Consider the following 15,777-nt stretch of genomic DNA (forward strand, 5'->3'; position numbering starts at 1 on the left):
GAAGGGGTGATGCTGCATCGTTAAAAATGTTAAAATTATCATCTGTGTTTCTGACTTACCGTGTTTATCATCGAATATTTAATCATTTAAGAAGTAATCATCTTTCATATCTTCGACTAGATGCATCTACTAATATATAGATCGAAGTAGGTGAGACGAATATAGGCCATTTACGTTACGAAGTCTATATTTTTTTAACCATGTCGTATCACCCCCAGAAAAGTACTAAGTATAGTACTGGATTATTGGATGGCGGTTATGTTTATTGTGTAAATAAAAGCATTGAATTATAATAAAATTGTTTTATTATCACCAGGTACCGACTCGAATTATTCTGTGGTAATCTTCGTATGTCTGGAAATATGGAGAAACTGTTAAAGTTGGGTCTACTTTGCTATATTGGCGTCTGCGGGCCTAGCACTGTAACCACGCGACTCTTTCTCGCCTCGACAGAGATCGTCTGTCTCTGTGCAGTACTGTGAGAGGGTGACGGGTGACGTATGTCGAGGCGAGAAAGAGTCGCGCGCGTACGGTGCTGAGCCCGCTGATAGTGAAAACCACGGAAGCGCCATTCAATTAATCACTTCGGGTAAAATTATATACTTACAAACTAATATCATTTAAGTAATCACAACATACTTCAGTACAGTATACACCATAGAATTGCCATAAGGTGATATGAATTCAGAATCATTTAGTCAATGTAATTATCATGGATAAATACGTCATTTCATTTCACTATGTCGCTTTTCGTAATCGTTTGGGACTTGTAACGCGACAAATATGTTATAATAAATAATTTATATTCTATTCTTATAAAATAGGCTACATTATGCTATGATGCGACAAAACAAGACGAATTAAATTACGATGATGATTGAATTATTTTACCATGTTTTTGTATTTTATGTATTCTCGCAAATACATTGATTTGATTTGATGTTACGTTACTCTGTTATCTACGTGGTTTATCGTTTGATGTCCGTTATATTTGTCACGATTCATGGATCAGTGGGTACAAAAAGGCCATATTGAAGCAATTCATCTAAAAAGCAATACAAAAGTAAGTGTAAATGTGAGTACTAATAAATAAACAATTGCGCAATGCCAATAAATGTCAAATAGCAATATTGATTTTTAGGTTAACTGCTTTAAAGTGGCCTTTTCAACCTCCCACGCAATTACACTAAAGATGTATATTTTCAACAGGATCAATAAATTTCAAAAAATGCGTAAGTACCTTCTTTTTCCGCTTTCTCGGTTTGCCTTTCCTCTTGTGTTTTCGTTTCTTCAACTTCTTATGTCGTGCGGTTTTCCATTGCTTGTTGCTGTGTCGCTCTCTTTTCGACTGCGTACTCCGTGGAGGCGACTGTGTCGGTCTGTGTGTCGATATCGGACGATGTGTGGGATGAGTTGGTCGTTGAGTGGGATGGGATGGACGCTGTGTGGGATGAGTTGGCCTTCGAGCGGGATGAGTTGGTCTTTGTGTAGAGATTATTTGATGGGAAGGATATTGTCGGATAGACTGTTGGTTGTGAACTGGCGAACGGACTATCCCTCGGAGAAGATTAAGCAGACCTGCACACAAGAGTAAGTACAATCAGGAGTACTAATATGTATATACGTTGAAACCACGTCATATTAACTTTTTTGACAAATTAAACCGTATGTATGTCTCATTAAATGTCAAATATGATAGTGCGACAGGGTTCTAAAGTGGGTAGGTACATGATATTGCTCATCACTGTATGTTTTGGAAAGAAATAAGAACTTGTAAGATAAGTTGGATTGACGTCTGATGTGATTTTCTTCAACAAATCCTCGATTTCTATCAATTATTTTTGATTTTGTAGCGGGGCCTAAGAATAATAGAACCTATATAACGGTTCGGTCGGGCCGTGCAGTCGTTCCCCCTGTGCGCCTGCGCGAGTAACAAGCGAGAGCGCGCTCATTTACTATCGCTCACTCTCACTCACTCAGTTTACCGTCGAGCTTCACACGCGATAGAACGTTTTTCCGCGCCGCCCGAGCGAACCGTCCGCGTACGCGTTACGCCGCTGCGCCCCGTAGTTTAAGTTACTCTATTGCAAAAGCCGTTGCAGTGTTCACATTTAAAAATAAAACTAGTGTGGCGAACTAAACCCGATTTTCAATTACATCTGTACTACCCCACGCTAGAATTTCGTGTAAAAATTAACAACACAAATTCTTACCTGGATTGAAACTAGCTTGCCTATTGCGAGGTTTTGTTAACAAAAATCACATCCGAATGTGATTTTTCAAAATGGCATTTACATGGGTCACTATAAGGCGATGATATGTGTAATTAGTCACGCTACCACCCATTCAGTGCAATTTCCCCACCCAGTCATGAGCAATATCATGTACCCACTTTAGAACCCTGTCGCACTTTCATATTTGACATTTAGTGAGACTTACGGTTTAATTTGTCAAAAAAGTTAATGTGACATGGTTTCAAAGTGTATACATATTAGTACTCGTGACCGTACCTACCTAGAGTCCGCGTCACGAAACAAGTCCCGCGTCTGGGAGCTCTGCCGTCGCAGTATCTGCATAGATTGAGGATAAAAACTAGAAGCTCAAATGTAGGCGGCAGCACTGTTGAGTGTTCCTAAATTTTGACAGTTCCCCATACTGTCCAGCTAAAATTCGTGAAATATTAAAAAAATATATAAATAAAAGGTTTTCCGAGTTTTCTTCTTTTCGATCTTTAGGGGATAAATATAAAACTATGGTTTTGCAGTAAAATGCTGCGCGAAGGGTTATAGTGTAGAACTATAACCAAAATAATATGTTTGTGTACTCAAATAGTATGGGAAACTGTCAGAATTTAAGAACTCTCAACAGTAGCGGCACCTGATGGGAGAAATGGGCAGTTTTTATTGGTGACTTTGTATGATAGTCAATTAGTTCCATTAAAATCCGCGGGATTTGTTTCGTGACGCGCGTGCGTACTCTGCTTACATTACCTACAGTGAAATTAGTAAGAAAATAAACTTTATTTTTACAAAAACCTTTTATTACAAACAATAAATAACTTAATACAAGATTACTTATTAAGTAGTTAACTACATTAAAAAAGTGTTTGATACAAATAAATGGGATACAAAAATATAAATGCGCCTTTAGACTATTAAAGTAATTATATTTTAGTACTGCTACCACTCTCCACAGCCTCCGTGGTCTAGTGGTTAGAGCGTTAGGCTCAAGATCTGGAGGTCCGGGTTCGATTCCCGATGGGGACATTGTCGAAATCACTTTGTGAGACTGTCCTTTGTTTGGTAAGGACTTTTCAGGCTTGAATCACCTGATTGTCCGAAAAAGTAAGATGATTCCGTGCTTCGGAAGGCACGTTAAGCCGTTGGTCCCGGCTATTAGCCGTAAAAACACCTCCACCAACCCGCAGTGGAGCAGCGTGGTGGAGTATGCTCCATACCCCCTCCGGTTGATTGAGGGGAGGCCTGTGCCCAGCAGTGGGACGTATATAGGCAGTTTATGTATACTGCTACCACTCTAAATATGTAAGGCACCGATCAATATACTTGTAGGTATCCTATTTAACACGATAAACTTTCAAGCAGTAAAATTACTTCTTCTCCCTTCTTCTAATCCTTTTGTTGGGATGAAGGGCTCGAATAACACATTTCCAGATCCGAGATCTTACGCAAAAATTACGCTTCAAAAAATTTAAAATGTTTTGATACATGCAAAATATACTGTTTTACTATATTCGATGTAACACAAACTGAAATTTTGCAAGAAAAAATATTTGTCTTTTTTGATTCATAATCCTAGTAGCTAATTGTTTAAGAAACAAACAAAGAACATGTATATTAAAAGGTGAGCTTATCTCCGGCCAATCCTGCATGGTGGGAGATATTCATCATCATCATCAGCCCATTAACGTCCCCACTGCTGGGGCACGGGCCTTCCCTATGGATGGATAGGGAGATCGGGCCTTAAACCATCACGCGGGCCCAGTGCGGATTGATGGTTATTAACGACCGCTAATGCAGCCGGGACCAACGGCTTAACGTGCCTTCCGAAGCACGGAGGAGCTCAAGATGATTTTTTTTGTGGTCACCCATCCTGTGACCGGCATTTGCGAAAGTTGCTTTGGTGGGAGATATAATGGAGTCGAAATGGTTAGGTATGCGAGTGCGTACTGCGGGGTTAAAAAGGCCATAATGAAGCAATTAACCTTAAAAAGCAATTTTGCTATTTGACATTACTTGGCATTGCGCACTTACTTATATATGCGGAAATGTCAATTTGTAATTTTGTTTTTGGCTTCGATTTGGCCTTTTTAAACCCCGTCATTGAAATCTACCATTGTGATTCTAACAGTCTACAACACTTCTTCTACCATGTCTACTTCTTGTACCTCCTCTAGATCATTACCAACCACCTCATCCTTACCTTGCTGGGCATCGAAGTATCCATTCTTCATATAATAAAACAAAGGATACGGGATCTCGTCATTGTCAGGCATTTCTCTTAATCGTTGCTTAGACATTCCTATTGAAATGTCTGAACACGCCCCGAATTGCTCTTGCGGCCCGCAGCCGAGTCCTTGAGTCCCGTTTTGGCATGTACCCCAGTTGTTCCCAGCGGTGTACCTCCACTGGAGCACGCAATGGTCACAGACAAGGCCCTTAGGAAGAACATACGTCACATTATACTTCACGCTTCCTCGATCAGGGTAGTATTTAGTGCTCCCATCTTCGAGTTCTAGCACGTGTTTGTCGAAGCATTCTTGGTCGTTTGCCTCTGGGTCTGCGCATAGTTTGAACTGCCAGAACCCTCGGTGGGAGGTGGTCAGGTCTACAGTGGTGCTGATGAGGGAGCCTGGGAGGTAATGGGCTACTATGATGCCCACTCCATAAACTCCGCCGAGTTCGTGGGGCCGTGGAGGCGGTATACTGTACGCGTCTCCGCAGATGCCGCATCTGTAAGGAATGAATGAATAAACACTATTGCACACGCAATGAGGGTCTTTCTAGGCTACGTTCCCCAATAATACATAGATGGCGCTGTATAGATTTAATGTGATAATTAACTTTTTTCTCATTGCTCGGGGTACATAATTATACAAAAGTATAATGTAATGGCAGAGGCATTATTTCAAAATAATTATTACTTGATATGTTGATCAGATATGGTATGTATAGAATTGTGTTGAATAATAATAGGTGGAAGATGTGTTGCACCTCCGTTGAAACAATGAAAGAATCTTGAATTATAGAAAGTCGATGGAACATGTTATATTCCAGACTGCCATGTCGATTTCTTCGCCGGATTATGGCTAGCATGATTGTGCGTATAAATTCACGTTCGTAATCTGTAATGGGTAACCTAATCTGTAAGTAAGTCAATGTGTAGTGTCTGTGTAAAACGAAGTGCCCGGGGTGTGTAAGGCCGGGTTTCCTGACTGATGCGGAGATGGGCGGAGAAGAGCCGAGATGTGCGGATTTGACCAATCACAGCGTTCGAGAGAGCGAAAAACGAAGACGCTCTGTCACTCTCTCCCTCACGGTGATTGGTCAATTCTTGCACATATCCGCTCATTTAAACTAATCGGAAATGCTCGGCTGAAAATCGGCTGAGGGCGCCACTTTGAGGTATCGCACCACCTGAATATTTTGCTAGAGCCGCCACTGTGTAAGTAAAAGAGATCGTGGCACTCACTTGCCGCTGTTGCTGACGTGTTGCACGGAGTAGCCGCCGCAGTTGGCGCCGTCGTCGTCATAGTCTGCGGGCACGGGGTACCCGTATCGCCACGCCGACGCCCGCGACGGAGGTTCCAGCACGCGGCCATGACCAGACGCGGATGCCAGTGCACTCGCGACGAGGAGCAGGGCTGGCCACATCTGAAGCAAGTGACGTGGCGAGGTGAGAACTTTTTATTTACCCAATCATTAGGCTCACAAAACAGATTTTATACAAATATAATAGTAGCGAGTTAGTGCATTCTAACATAATATATAATTCAAATTCAAAAATATCTTTATCAGTAGGTAACATAGTTACACTTTGAATCGTCAATTTTTACACAACGAATTTCTCATCCGCCTAAAACTAGTGCAGCTTCTCACAACCTGTATACCCGGGGAAAAGAAGCTGCAAGAAAAACCTCGGCACAGGGCCCTAGACGTTCTTTAAAAAAAAAGGAACAACCTACATGAAATAAGTACATTAAACTATTTATATTCAGAGCTAGAGGTACAGAGCGTAATGAATAGTTGCATACTGGTATAGGTTGTCAAGAGGCCTTAAAGCTAATTAAACATTGGCGACATTATTTTTGGGTCAAGATTACACTATAGTTCGCATAAAACAAAAGATACAATTGCAACAAATCGTCCTATTATAACTAATTACCGTAATGTTTACACATGTGTATCGTAAGTTGAGTAATATAGTAAAGTAAATGATGTATTTAACTAAATATTACTACATTTTACAAAAGCAGATAGTCTTTTCAGTGCTTTTTTACATAATTAGTACAAACATAAATAACCCTCATCCAAAAAAAAAAAGATTAGAAAAGAATAATAACACAGAACAAAAACGCGGGAGTTTTTTTTTTTTTTTTTGAGTTTGGTCGAGTACTAGGTTCAAGATGAATTATGAAAATATGAAATTCTCATTACTAAATAAAGACATCTAAAACTAACGAAAACATTTTCTTTTTTCTATTTAACTTATTTATGAATTTTAAACAAAAAAAAGTACTTAATAATAAGTCCGACATTTTATCACTTTTTCTACGTCACGCGTCACAATGTGCTTTTTCAAACATTTTCCACAGTAATTTCGTGTTTTGACATTTAATTTGGAAACTAGCCTATTATACATTTCTATAATCAAATATATGTATAAGCAGCATAGTAATTTTACCCAATGCGGATTGATAGTAGGGGGTCAATACAGGCTAGGATGGAAAAATATGGGACTTATGAAGTTATGTCAATCCTTTATCATTTTGCTAATTTAATTTTGAGCGGGAGAAAGTCGTAAACCGAAAATAAACTTAAGGAAGCAAAGAATATAATTCAATAAAAATAATAAGCATATTTTCTTAATTTTGCGTGAAAGTATTTTTTGGTAAGTAGGTACTTATTAAAAATATTAAAAGTAAAATTACCTTTTTTGGGAATTGGTAAACTTATGCAAAAACTTGTATAAACGCTAAGTAGTTGTCGACTCAACTGAGCACAGAAAGCAACCGTGTCTTTCTTCCAATATCCCCTGCGTTATATATCAGAATGTTCGCTTACTCACCCTTGGCGTTATCTCACATACTCCACATTTACTCCTTATTGTTATGATAGCGAAATTGTCACAGTAATCCTTAGAAATTAAAATATCAGCCATTATCTTTGTATATTCATCAAAATTACTTGATAACATAAATCTGGGCTTCGTTTGCTTACGATAGAGTTTTCCTTGAGAAGTTGAGAGTTTAAGATTTTCTTTAAGATGAAGGCGCCTTAGGGCTCTCTACGGATGTTTATATTATGGCTATTTTAGGACTTCAATGTGTAATGATTAATGAGGTCTTGCGTGTCACAAAAAATATTACCAGACGGCTCAAGGTGGTCAAAAAATTTCAGCTACACGATATTGGGATTTCAAAGATTAGTATCATGTTTGGAAAAAAATGTTTTTTTTTTAAAGTTTATGGCGGGAATCAAGATACTGTTGTGAATTTATAAACATATTTGTGCTGTGCTTGTGTTACGTACAAACTAAAATAAGTTAAAAAACATGAAACGAAGACTTGGTCCAAAGGTAAAAAATGGTCCGCGGAGGTTCGTGTTGCTCTATGTAAAAAATATGGCGATTTCTCTAAGGTATAGAGTCTCCTTTGTCCTCTGCCTTTTGGAACAGGCTGACTTTGGGTGAAAGACATTTTCTTTTGAAAAGATTGTTTGAGCAATTTTGAGTTTTTGTTCCTTCCTTGGTTCACGTTGCCTTCAAATTGTATGATATTTTTCTATGTTTTTAAGAACACAATAAGTACATATCGTCGAATAACGAAATATGAATATGAATAACGAAAAGGCGTAGCCAAAAATATACCGATTTTTATGTAGCATTAACTTTTCATTGTTAAACTGGTGATCACCGAACAAACACTCCATGAGGGAATCTACTTATTGCAAACGACGGTTTTCATTTACCTACCTTACTGTCCCTGACTACACTGCACAGAAAGAAAGACCCAACTGACTTTACTGGTTTTTGCAACTCTTGCCAACTTTTTTTCGAAGGTATTTTTTTGAGCACTGTTCGGATAAATTAAGTATTTTTTAAGGACAAATCTTCATTGAATAGGTCGATATTCAGATTTATTGTGCCCGAAAGTATGTAAGTATGTAACATAAGCTCAAGTCACGACTATATCCCAATTGGGGTAGTCAGAAGTACATCGATCGCAAGTATGTGTAATGATAAAAAATAAAAATGTCTGTAAATACCTACTTGCATGTACTTCTATACTACGATCCCGACGACCCGATTACTCTAGCCATAGAGGCAGCCAATCAGCACGCGACACCAAACACTTCAGGACCCCGATACCGGCCCCGCCGGCGTGGTCGACGATTTCCCTCAATCACCGCTTTTCGCTATCGACTCACTAGGGTCGATTAATTCTTTCAAATATTTTTCCTCTCAGACGACGCCCTGAGCCGAGGTTCGCGCCCAACTGAGCACCCTCAGGCCTGTTGTCTTAAACGTTGTACCGGGTGAGAGCCTTCAGCGCTCCCCATTTGTCCGGCCAAGTAGTTAATTCCATCTGCGGCAAATCCACAATAAGTCAAGTCAAACAAAAAAGAAAGTATGTACTTCTATAGTGGAATACGTTCGAGCACGTTGTGAAGAAGCTTCGCGGTAGAGCCTTCAAATTAACAAAGTGTCCATTTGTTCTTTGTCTTTCGCTTTTCCTGGAAGGGGAAATCACAATGTCAACGTATGCATCATTGAATGACTAACATCTTTATTGTCTCGATGCAACACTCAACGATATGTATTGCATGTAGATAGTTGCTAAACTTTATTACGTAAGGTTTTCACTTGTGATTTACCTACATTATCGTCATCAGCCCATTAACGTCCCCACTGCTCGGGCACGGGCCTTCCCTATGGATGGATAGGGAGATCCGGCCTTAAACCACCACGCGGGCCCAGTGCGGATTGGTGGTTATTAACGACTGCTTATGCAGCCAGGACCAACGGCTTAACGTGCCTTCCGAAGCACGGAGGAGCTGGAGATGAAAACTTTTTTTTTTGTGGTCACCCATGCTATGACCGGCCGGTCAAGTTTGCGAAAGTTGCTTAACTTCAACAATCGCAGACCGAGCGCGTTAACCGCTGCGCCACCGAGCTCCTCGATTTACCTACATACTAAGTCCATTTAGTCTAATAATGGCCCCGATTCCTGCAGACACGTCCTAATTTTATTTTAAGTTATACCTGTCATTTCCTTATCAGTGTAAAAGGAAAGGGACGGTGATTTTAAAATGAATGAGCGAATGAATGTATAACCCGGGCAAATCAAATAGGTATCTCGCTGGTATGCAATCCGATTGACGTGTGCTTAACTTAATCCTGTCGATTATTGGCTAAATGTAAATTTTTTAGACGATTGTTTTAGATTTCTGGTTAAAACTGACGTGTGTTCCATAAAATGCCTGTCGATTGCCTGTCCTTTTCTTTTCCAGTGGATAAGGAAATGACAGGTATAACTTAAAATAAAATTCGATGGTCTGTACAGGAATTATCACCACTAAGTACCTATGAACCTACTTAATTATTTATTCTGTCTGTAACGGCGGCCTCTGTGGTCCAGTGGTTGAGCGTTGGACTCACGATCCGGAGGCCCCGGGTTCGAATCCCGGTGGGGACATATATCACAAAAATCACTTTGTGATCCCTAGTTTGGTTAGGACATTACAGGCTGATCACCTGATTGTCCGAAAGTAAGATGATCCGTGCTTTGGAAGGCACGTTAAGCCGTTGGTCTCGGTTACTACTTACTGATGTAAGCCATGTCACGGGGCACGAGCCTTTGGCGGCTCAATAGTAACCCTGACACTAGGGTTGATGAGGCTGGTATTCCACGTCACAACCTACACGATAAGAAGATTTATTCTGTGGATAGAATAAAGAATATTATTATACATATAGAACAGTAACTCCGCCCGCACCCTCTGGGCGTTAATTTACCCTTAAATGGCCGTAAACCGCTAAGGAGTAAGGGAGAGAGCGCGCGGACTGTGTTATCTCGCTCGCACTTAGCCACGAAAATAATGACTTTTTATATGAAGTGTCCGGGGTGTGCTAGTGGTGTGAGGTCTTCTGTTTATTTTTTTTAAATACAAACGGTAATGAGGGTTACCCCTAGCATTATCCCGTTTTTCACAGGGTCTGCTTACCTAAGTTGAGCATTTGACAGGTCCGTTTTTTTTACAGAAGCGACTGCCTGTCTGACTTCCAACCCGCAAAGGGAAAACCAACCCATTACAGGTAACATACCTCCGAATACGCATAAACGGTAACACTATTTTCACTGATCATTTCACTACGTAAACATAGGTTGTTTCCGGAGGCTTTGTAGGTGTCATCATTTTCATCACCAGCCCATTAACGTCCCCACTGCAGGGGCACGGGCCTTCCACGCGGGCCCAGTGCGGATTGGTGGTTCTTAACGACTGCTAATGCAACCGGGACCAACGACTTAACGTGCCTTCCGAAGCACGGAGGAGCTCGAGATGAAAACCTTTTTTTTTTGTGGTCACCCATCCTATGACCGGCCTTTGCGAAAGTTGCTTAACTTCAACAATCGCAGACCGAGCGCGTTTACCGCTGCGCCACCGAGCTCCTCAAGTTCTCTGTAGCTACAACTCCTTTGTAGGTGTATAAGTATCTAAATAAGTATACCATCAATACAAGCCTTTACGTATTAAACAATCGGTAAGGAATTTATTGATAAATTGTATCAGTACAGCACTCGTAAGAAGTATGACATCAATTTATAATAACTTACTTGAGAATTTCCATAAGTACGTAATAATAATAGATTAAGGAAAATAATTTCCCGTTCACCAAACATCTTTGGTTACATCTAGGCACGTCCTTCTAAAATATTAACCGTACACCCATTTTTTTTTAAACGTTGGGAAATGCGTTACGCTTACCACGCCGCCCCGTGCACGTGGTTATGTGGGACTCCCCGGGTGTCGCCACCCGGTATACCCACTAAAACCCAACGGTGTTCCTCCTTGCCGCCGTGTGGCGGGGATACGGGAACGCAATTGCACACACCGCGTCCCCGCCGGCCCTTGCGGGCCCAGCGCCCATGGGAGCGCGTCAAGCGCCTCCCCCTCCGCCGAGGGCTGCCCGGAACACAGGGGAGCCCTACGGCACGGGACCTATGTTGTGGGCGGTGGTCCCCCGTACACCCATAAAACTATTTTGCTACAAGTAAACAACTCTGCCAACAAATTATGTAGCACCAACAAGTTCAAAACTAGCACCAAAATTTAACACTTTATTATTTATTTATTTTTTTACTGTCTTTTTTCTTTCCTTTTGTCTGTTTTATTGTGTACATCATCCCCCTAGCATTATCCCGCTTTTCACAGGGTCCGCTTACCTAACCTGATGATTTGACAGGACCGATTTTTACAGAAGCGACTGCCTGTCTGACCTTCTAACCCGCGAAGGGAAAACCAGCCCAAGATTAGGTCACATACCTCCGAAAATGCATTTTTCGGGAATGTGGGTTTCCGCGCGTTGTTTTCCTTCACGTTGAGCACGTGATAATCATTTATGGTCCTAACATGAATTCGAAAATCATTGGTTTAGGCCTGTTCTGGATTCGAACCTGCGACTTCAAAGTGAGAGGCAAGCGTTCTACCAACTGGGCTGCTACGGCACGGTTTTATTGTGTACAAATAGTTTCATAAATAATTCCGTTGTGTGATTTTCTTCAGCATTAACCTCGATTTTTTTAAAGCCAAAAGAAATCTGCAAAGGATTTTTTTTTAATTCTGTGTAGGGGGGGTAACATGACCACATGGAAGCAATTTATGTAAGAAAGCAATGTTGCAATTTGATATTTGTGCATATAAAAGTAAGTGCACAATGCAAACAAATGTCAAATAGCAATATTGCTTTCTTGGATGATTTGCTTCGATGTGGCCATTTTAAACCCCCCTGATACCCACCACATATTAGGTAATAAGTAGTTACTACGCACAGAGTATTGCCGATACAGAGGATGTTGATAGACAGTTTACCTACAAGGTTTTTTTTTATTTCTGGTCTGTGATAACATTATGTATTTAGCAATATAACAGGAAGTGGGTCAAATCTGTATACATGTGTTGTCATGGTCAGGAAATGTTTACTTGAACTTGAGGTAGGATTTACAATTAAGAAGTGACTTTACCAAGGTTATAAGTAGAGTACGCATCACGAAAGAAGTCCCGCGGATTTGAATGGAACTAAATGACAAGTCATAATAATTCCATGGTATAAGAAGACCAGGTATGTTCAAAAGTGACAGCTAACATTTCAAGGTTAGCCTAGCTGACGTCATCCCACCCTGCGTTGCCATTTCGTAAAAATTAAATTACCCACCAACAATGATTTTATATTTATTTTGCAAGAAAATTTTGAACTTTTAGTAAAAGAGTTACAGTTTTATTGATTTTTATATATGTGACAAGGAATAGTAATTAAATACATTAGTCAGTAATTCGATTAATTTTCCATAATAAAATTTAGGTACGTCCTTGGAATGTTGGAGGTACCAATTTAATGGTAACACAGTGGTAACACTTACGTCATCAGAGGGCTAGCAATGGCGGCTTGTTGGCACCTACTTGCTTTTATTACTTAAGATAAAATTCGTTATCACTCGTTATTATTTGCCCACCGGTAGGTATTGTAGAAAATTTACATTTAATAAGGAAACGTGAAGTTTACCACCGAGTACCCTCAGGGACGTTGCCAGGAGAGGACGTTCAGCGCTCTCCATTTGCTCGGGCACGTGGTGATTGTCATCCGAGGCAGGAAGTAATGGTGAATATCTATACATATACGTACATAAACTGACACCCATCATTCTTACGATGGTGAGCAGTAATACAGGCCACTAAAGGAAAACTTACAGGGTTACTTGGTACAACATCATTATATAAATAGTATGACTGGAGTCTCTCTCTCTTTATTTAAGAGCTGCGCTCTTGTCGGTGGAGTAATCGCCACTCCTCTCTTCTTCCCGCCAAATCCTTCACCTCCTGATACGACACGACCTGTACCTTATCTTTTATTTGACTGGAGTACATACTAAATAAGTGAAAAAAATAATCGATAAATAATTGATTAGAGATTACCTATTGGTTATTTCCGTAAAAGTTTGTCCTGAACAGGAAAATACTATCTACTACAATATTTGTAAACAAACCCATAGATTTAAGATAAACTTACAGTTCACAACGGAATATGATAAGATAATAATCTTATCAAAGTGAAACACCTATTTATTTTATCATTGTTGGGTTCATTTCACTCAGTTACCTAATTGTTTTAATACTGTTTTATGAAAGTGTACCTAATAGATTTGGTACGTACCTACTGACAGGAAGACCTAGAAAAATTGGAGATAAAACTGAAACTCAAAAATATTTCTTGTTTATCGATAAATTGGGTAGTATCCTAGGTCAAAAATACATAACATAACATAAACAGCCTATATACGTCCCACTGCTGAGTACAGGCCTCCCCTCAATCAACCGGAGGGGGTATGGAGCATACTCCACCACGCTGCTCCACGCTACGCTGCTAGGTCAAAAATAAATTATGAAATTGTTATTACTAAAGTAAGACAAGTCTAAAAATGTCGTAAAGCACTTTTTTTTTTCTATTTGACTTATTTATGAATTTTAATCAAGAAAAACGAAACAATAAGTCCGACATTTTACACCATTTTTCTATGATGTCACAGTGTTTTTATACAAATTCCATAGTATAAATTTCGCGTTTTGACGGTTAGTAAAAAGTAACTGATTTGACTAGTTTGATACTGGCTGCCACAGATTCCCGCCTTTTGAAAACTGGAAGAAAAGTATCGAGAAATAACGCTATGGACGGGGTGTTATTAAGTTTGACGTGTCTGTGTGTGTGTGTGTGTGTGTGTGTAAATGTGTATGTGTCTGTCTGTAGCATCGTAGCTCCCAAACGGATGCTCCGATTTTAATGCCGTTTTTTTGTTTGAAAGGTATATAGTCGAAAGTGTTCTAAGCTATGTTTGGTGGAAATCGGTTCAGGTCTTCAAGGTCATCAGGTCGTTTATTAAGTGTGATATGAGTGTTACACACTCAGTTTGCTTGCAAGCATATGTGGAATAAGTTATTTTTTTGCTTTTTATAGGGTTTAGCATTTTTAACCTTTTGTCATAATAATTGAGTACTTTTTATGGTCGGGGATTTTTTTAATTTTTTATTTAATTTTTTCAACGTGACTTAGAACAAAAATGTCTAGAACCGCGTTGCAATGCGTAACTAACTAACTATGTTACTCGCCTCTCTATGTTAACTAGTTCTACCCCTAGAGTGACACGGACCTCCGCGAGTTCTACTTGTGAGGAACTTTCCAGATGAAGTTCTTTGAAAATCACATGGCGTTGTTGAGTTTAGAATGCTGACAGTACGGCTAGCGGACAAAATAACAAAAAAAAGGCTATGGCTTATAACCATACAACTTCCTAAACTGAGCAACGCCATCTATGTGATTTTTAAAGAACGTAAGCTGGAAAGTTCTCTCATTCAAGAACAATAACGCTTAACTTTTTAATCCAATTATTCTGTGCAATTATCTAAGATTTATGGCAGATATAAAACTTAAACAAACTCACAATGCTTATTGTTCTCAATAAGTAGGTAAGTACACAAAAGTACGTAAAATGATGTAGGATAGTTTATATCTTTATTTCCGTTTAGCAACAAAATAATTTTAATAATCTATGGAAGTGATTTGTACGGCTAATAACCGGAACCAACGGCTTAATGTGGTCTCCGAAGCACGGAATCATCTTACATTTTTGGACAATCTTTACCAAACAAAAGATAGTCTCACAAAGTGATTTTGACAATTTCCGTATCAGAAATGGATCTCCAGATCATGAGCCCGACGCTCTAACCACTAGACCACGGGGGCTGTTTGGTAAATAAAGAATTATTTATTTATTTATTCTTTATGTAATAAATCTTCTCTAGTGCGGGTTGTGAGATCAATGACCTACCTCATCAGCCCCGGCGTCAGGGTTCATTAACTGAGCCGCCAAACGCTGACTACCCGAATGCGTAAAGCGTAAGTAAATTGTGTTTATGTAATAAATACTTAGTACGTACTTACCTTACAAATTAAAATAAATTGAAGATCTTTTTATTTTGACTCTACATCTTCGAGTTTACACAGCATTCACTTCACATGTAAATATTTAAATTTTTTAACAACTTATATACGCTATGTTTAAAAAATAAATAAATAATAAACAGTTACATAAGTTGACGTATAAAAACAATTACATTTTAGTTTATGAATAAAAATAAAATACATAAATAAAAATACTAGAATTATTCGCGCGCAAAACTTTTTCTTTTTTAAATTATATTTGGCAAAGGTTACATTACTGGCCACTAAACTAGTGTTATGTCGCGACACGGTCCGCGTCCAACTGAA

At 39.4% G+C, this 15,777-nt stretch overlaps 1 protein-coding gene across 4 annotated transcripts; it reads right to left on the reverse strand.

Annotated features, from left to right (window-relative positions):
- Positions 1-162: 162 nt before the first annotated feature.
- On the reverse strand, positions 163-15,576 carry LOC126373994 (uncharacterized). Of its 4 annotated transcripts, XM_050020432.1 has the most exons (5): positions 8,509-8,637; positions 5,710-5,891; positions 4,441-4,970; positions 1,241-1,578; positions 163-354 (listed from the first exon to the last, which is right to left on the reverse strand). In XM_050020432.1, exons 1-5 carry the CDS (start codon positions 8,512-8,514, stop codon positions 310-312), a joined length of 1,101 nt encoding a protein of 366 aa, XP_049876389.1. In that variant the 5' UTR covers positions 8,515-8,637; the 3' UTR covers positions 163-309. The 4 variants fall into 4 exon arrangements, with proteins under 4 accessions (XP_049876389.1, XP_049876387.1, XP_049876386.1 ...); XM_050020430.1 differs by lacking the exons at positions 163-354; positions 8,509-8,637 and adding an exon at positions 15,451-15,576 and having other exon boundaries at positions 959-1,578; XM_050020429.1 differs by lacking the exon at positions 163-354 and having other exon boundaries at positions 959-1,578.
- Positions 15,577-15,777: the final 201 nt, after the last annotated feature.

This window comes from Pectinophora gossypiella, chromosome 16 (genome assembly GCF_024362695.1).
Source record: "Pectinophora gossypiella chromosome 16, ilPecGoss1.1, whole genome shotgun sequence".
Classification (NCBI taxonomy): Eukaryota; Metazoa; Arthropoda; class Insecta; order Lepidoptera; family Gelechiidae; genus Pectinophora; species Pectinophora gossypiella.

What these genes read in the sequence shown, in the direction of transcription:
- LOC126373994 (XM_050020429.1), bottom strand. An exon ending in CACGTCAGCAACAGCGGCAA is followed by an intron (nt 4,971 to 5,709) that starts GTGAGTGCCACG and finishes CATTCCTTACAG; the next exon opens with ATGCGGCATCTGCGGAGACG. An exon ending in ATACTTCGATGCCCAGCAAG is followed by an intron (nt 1,579 to 4,440) that starts GTAAGGATGAGG and finishes TCTTGTGTGCAG; the next exon opens with GTCTGCTTAATCTTCTCCGA.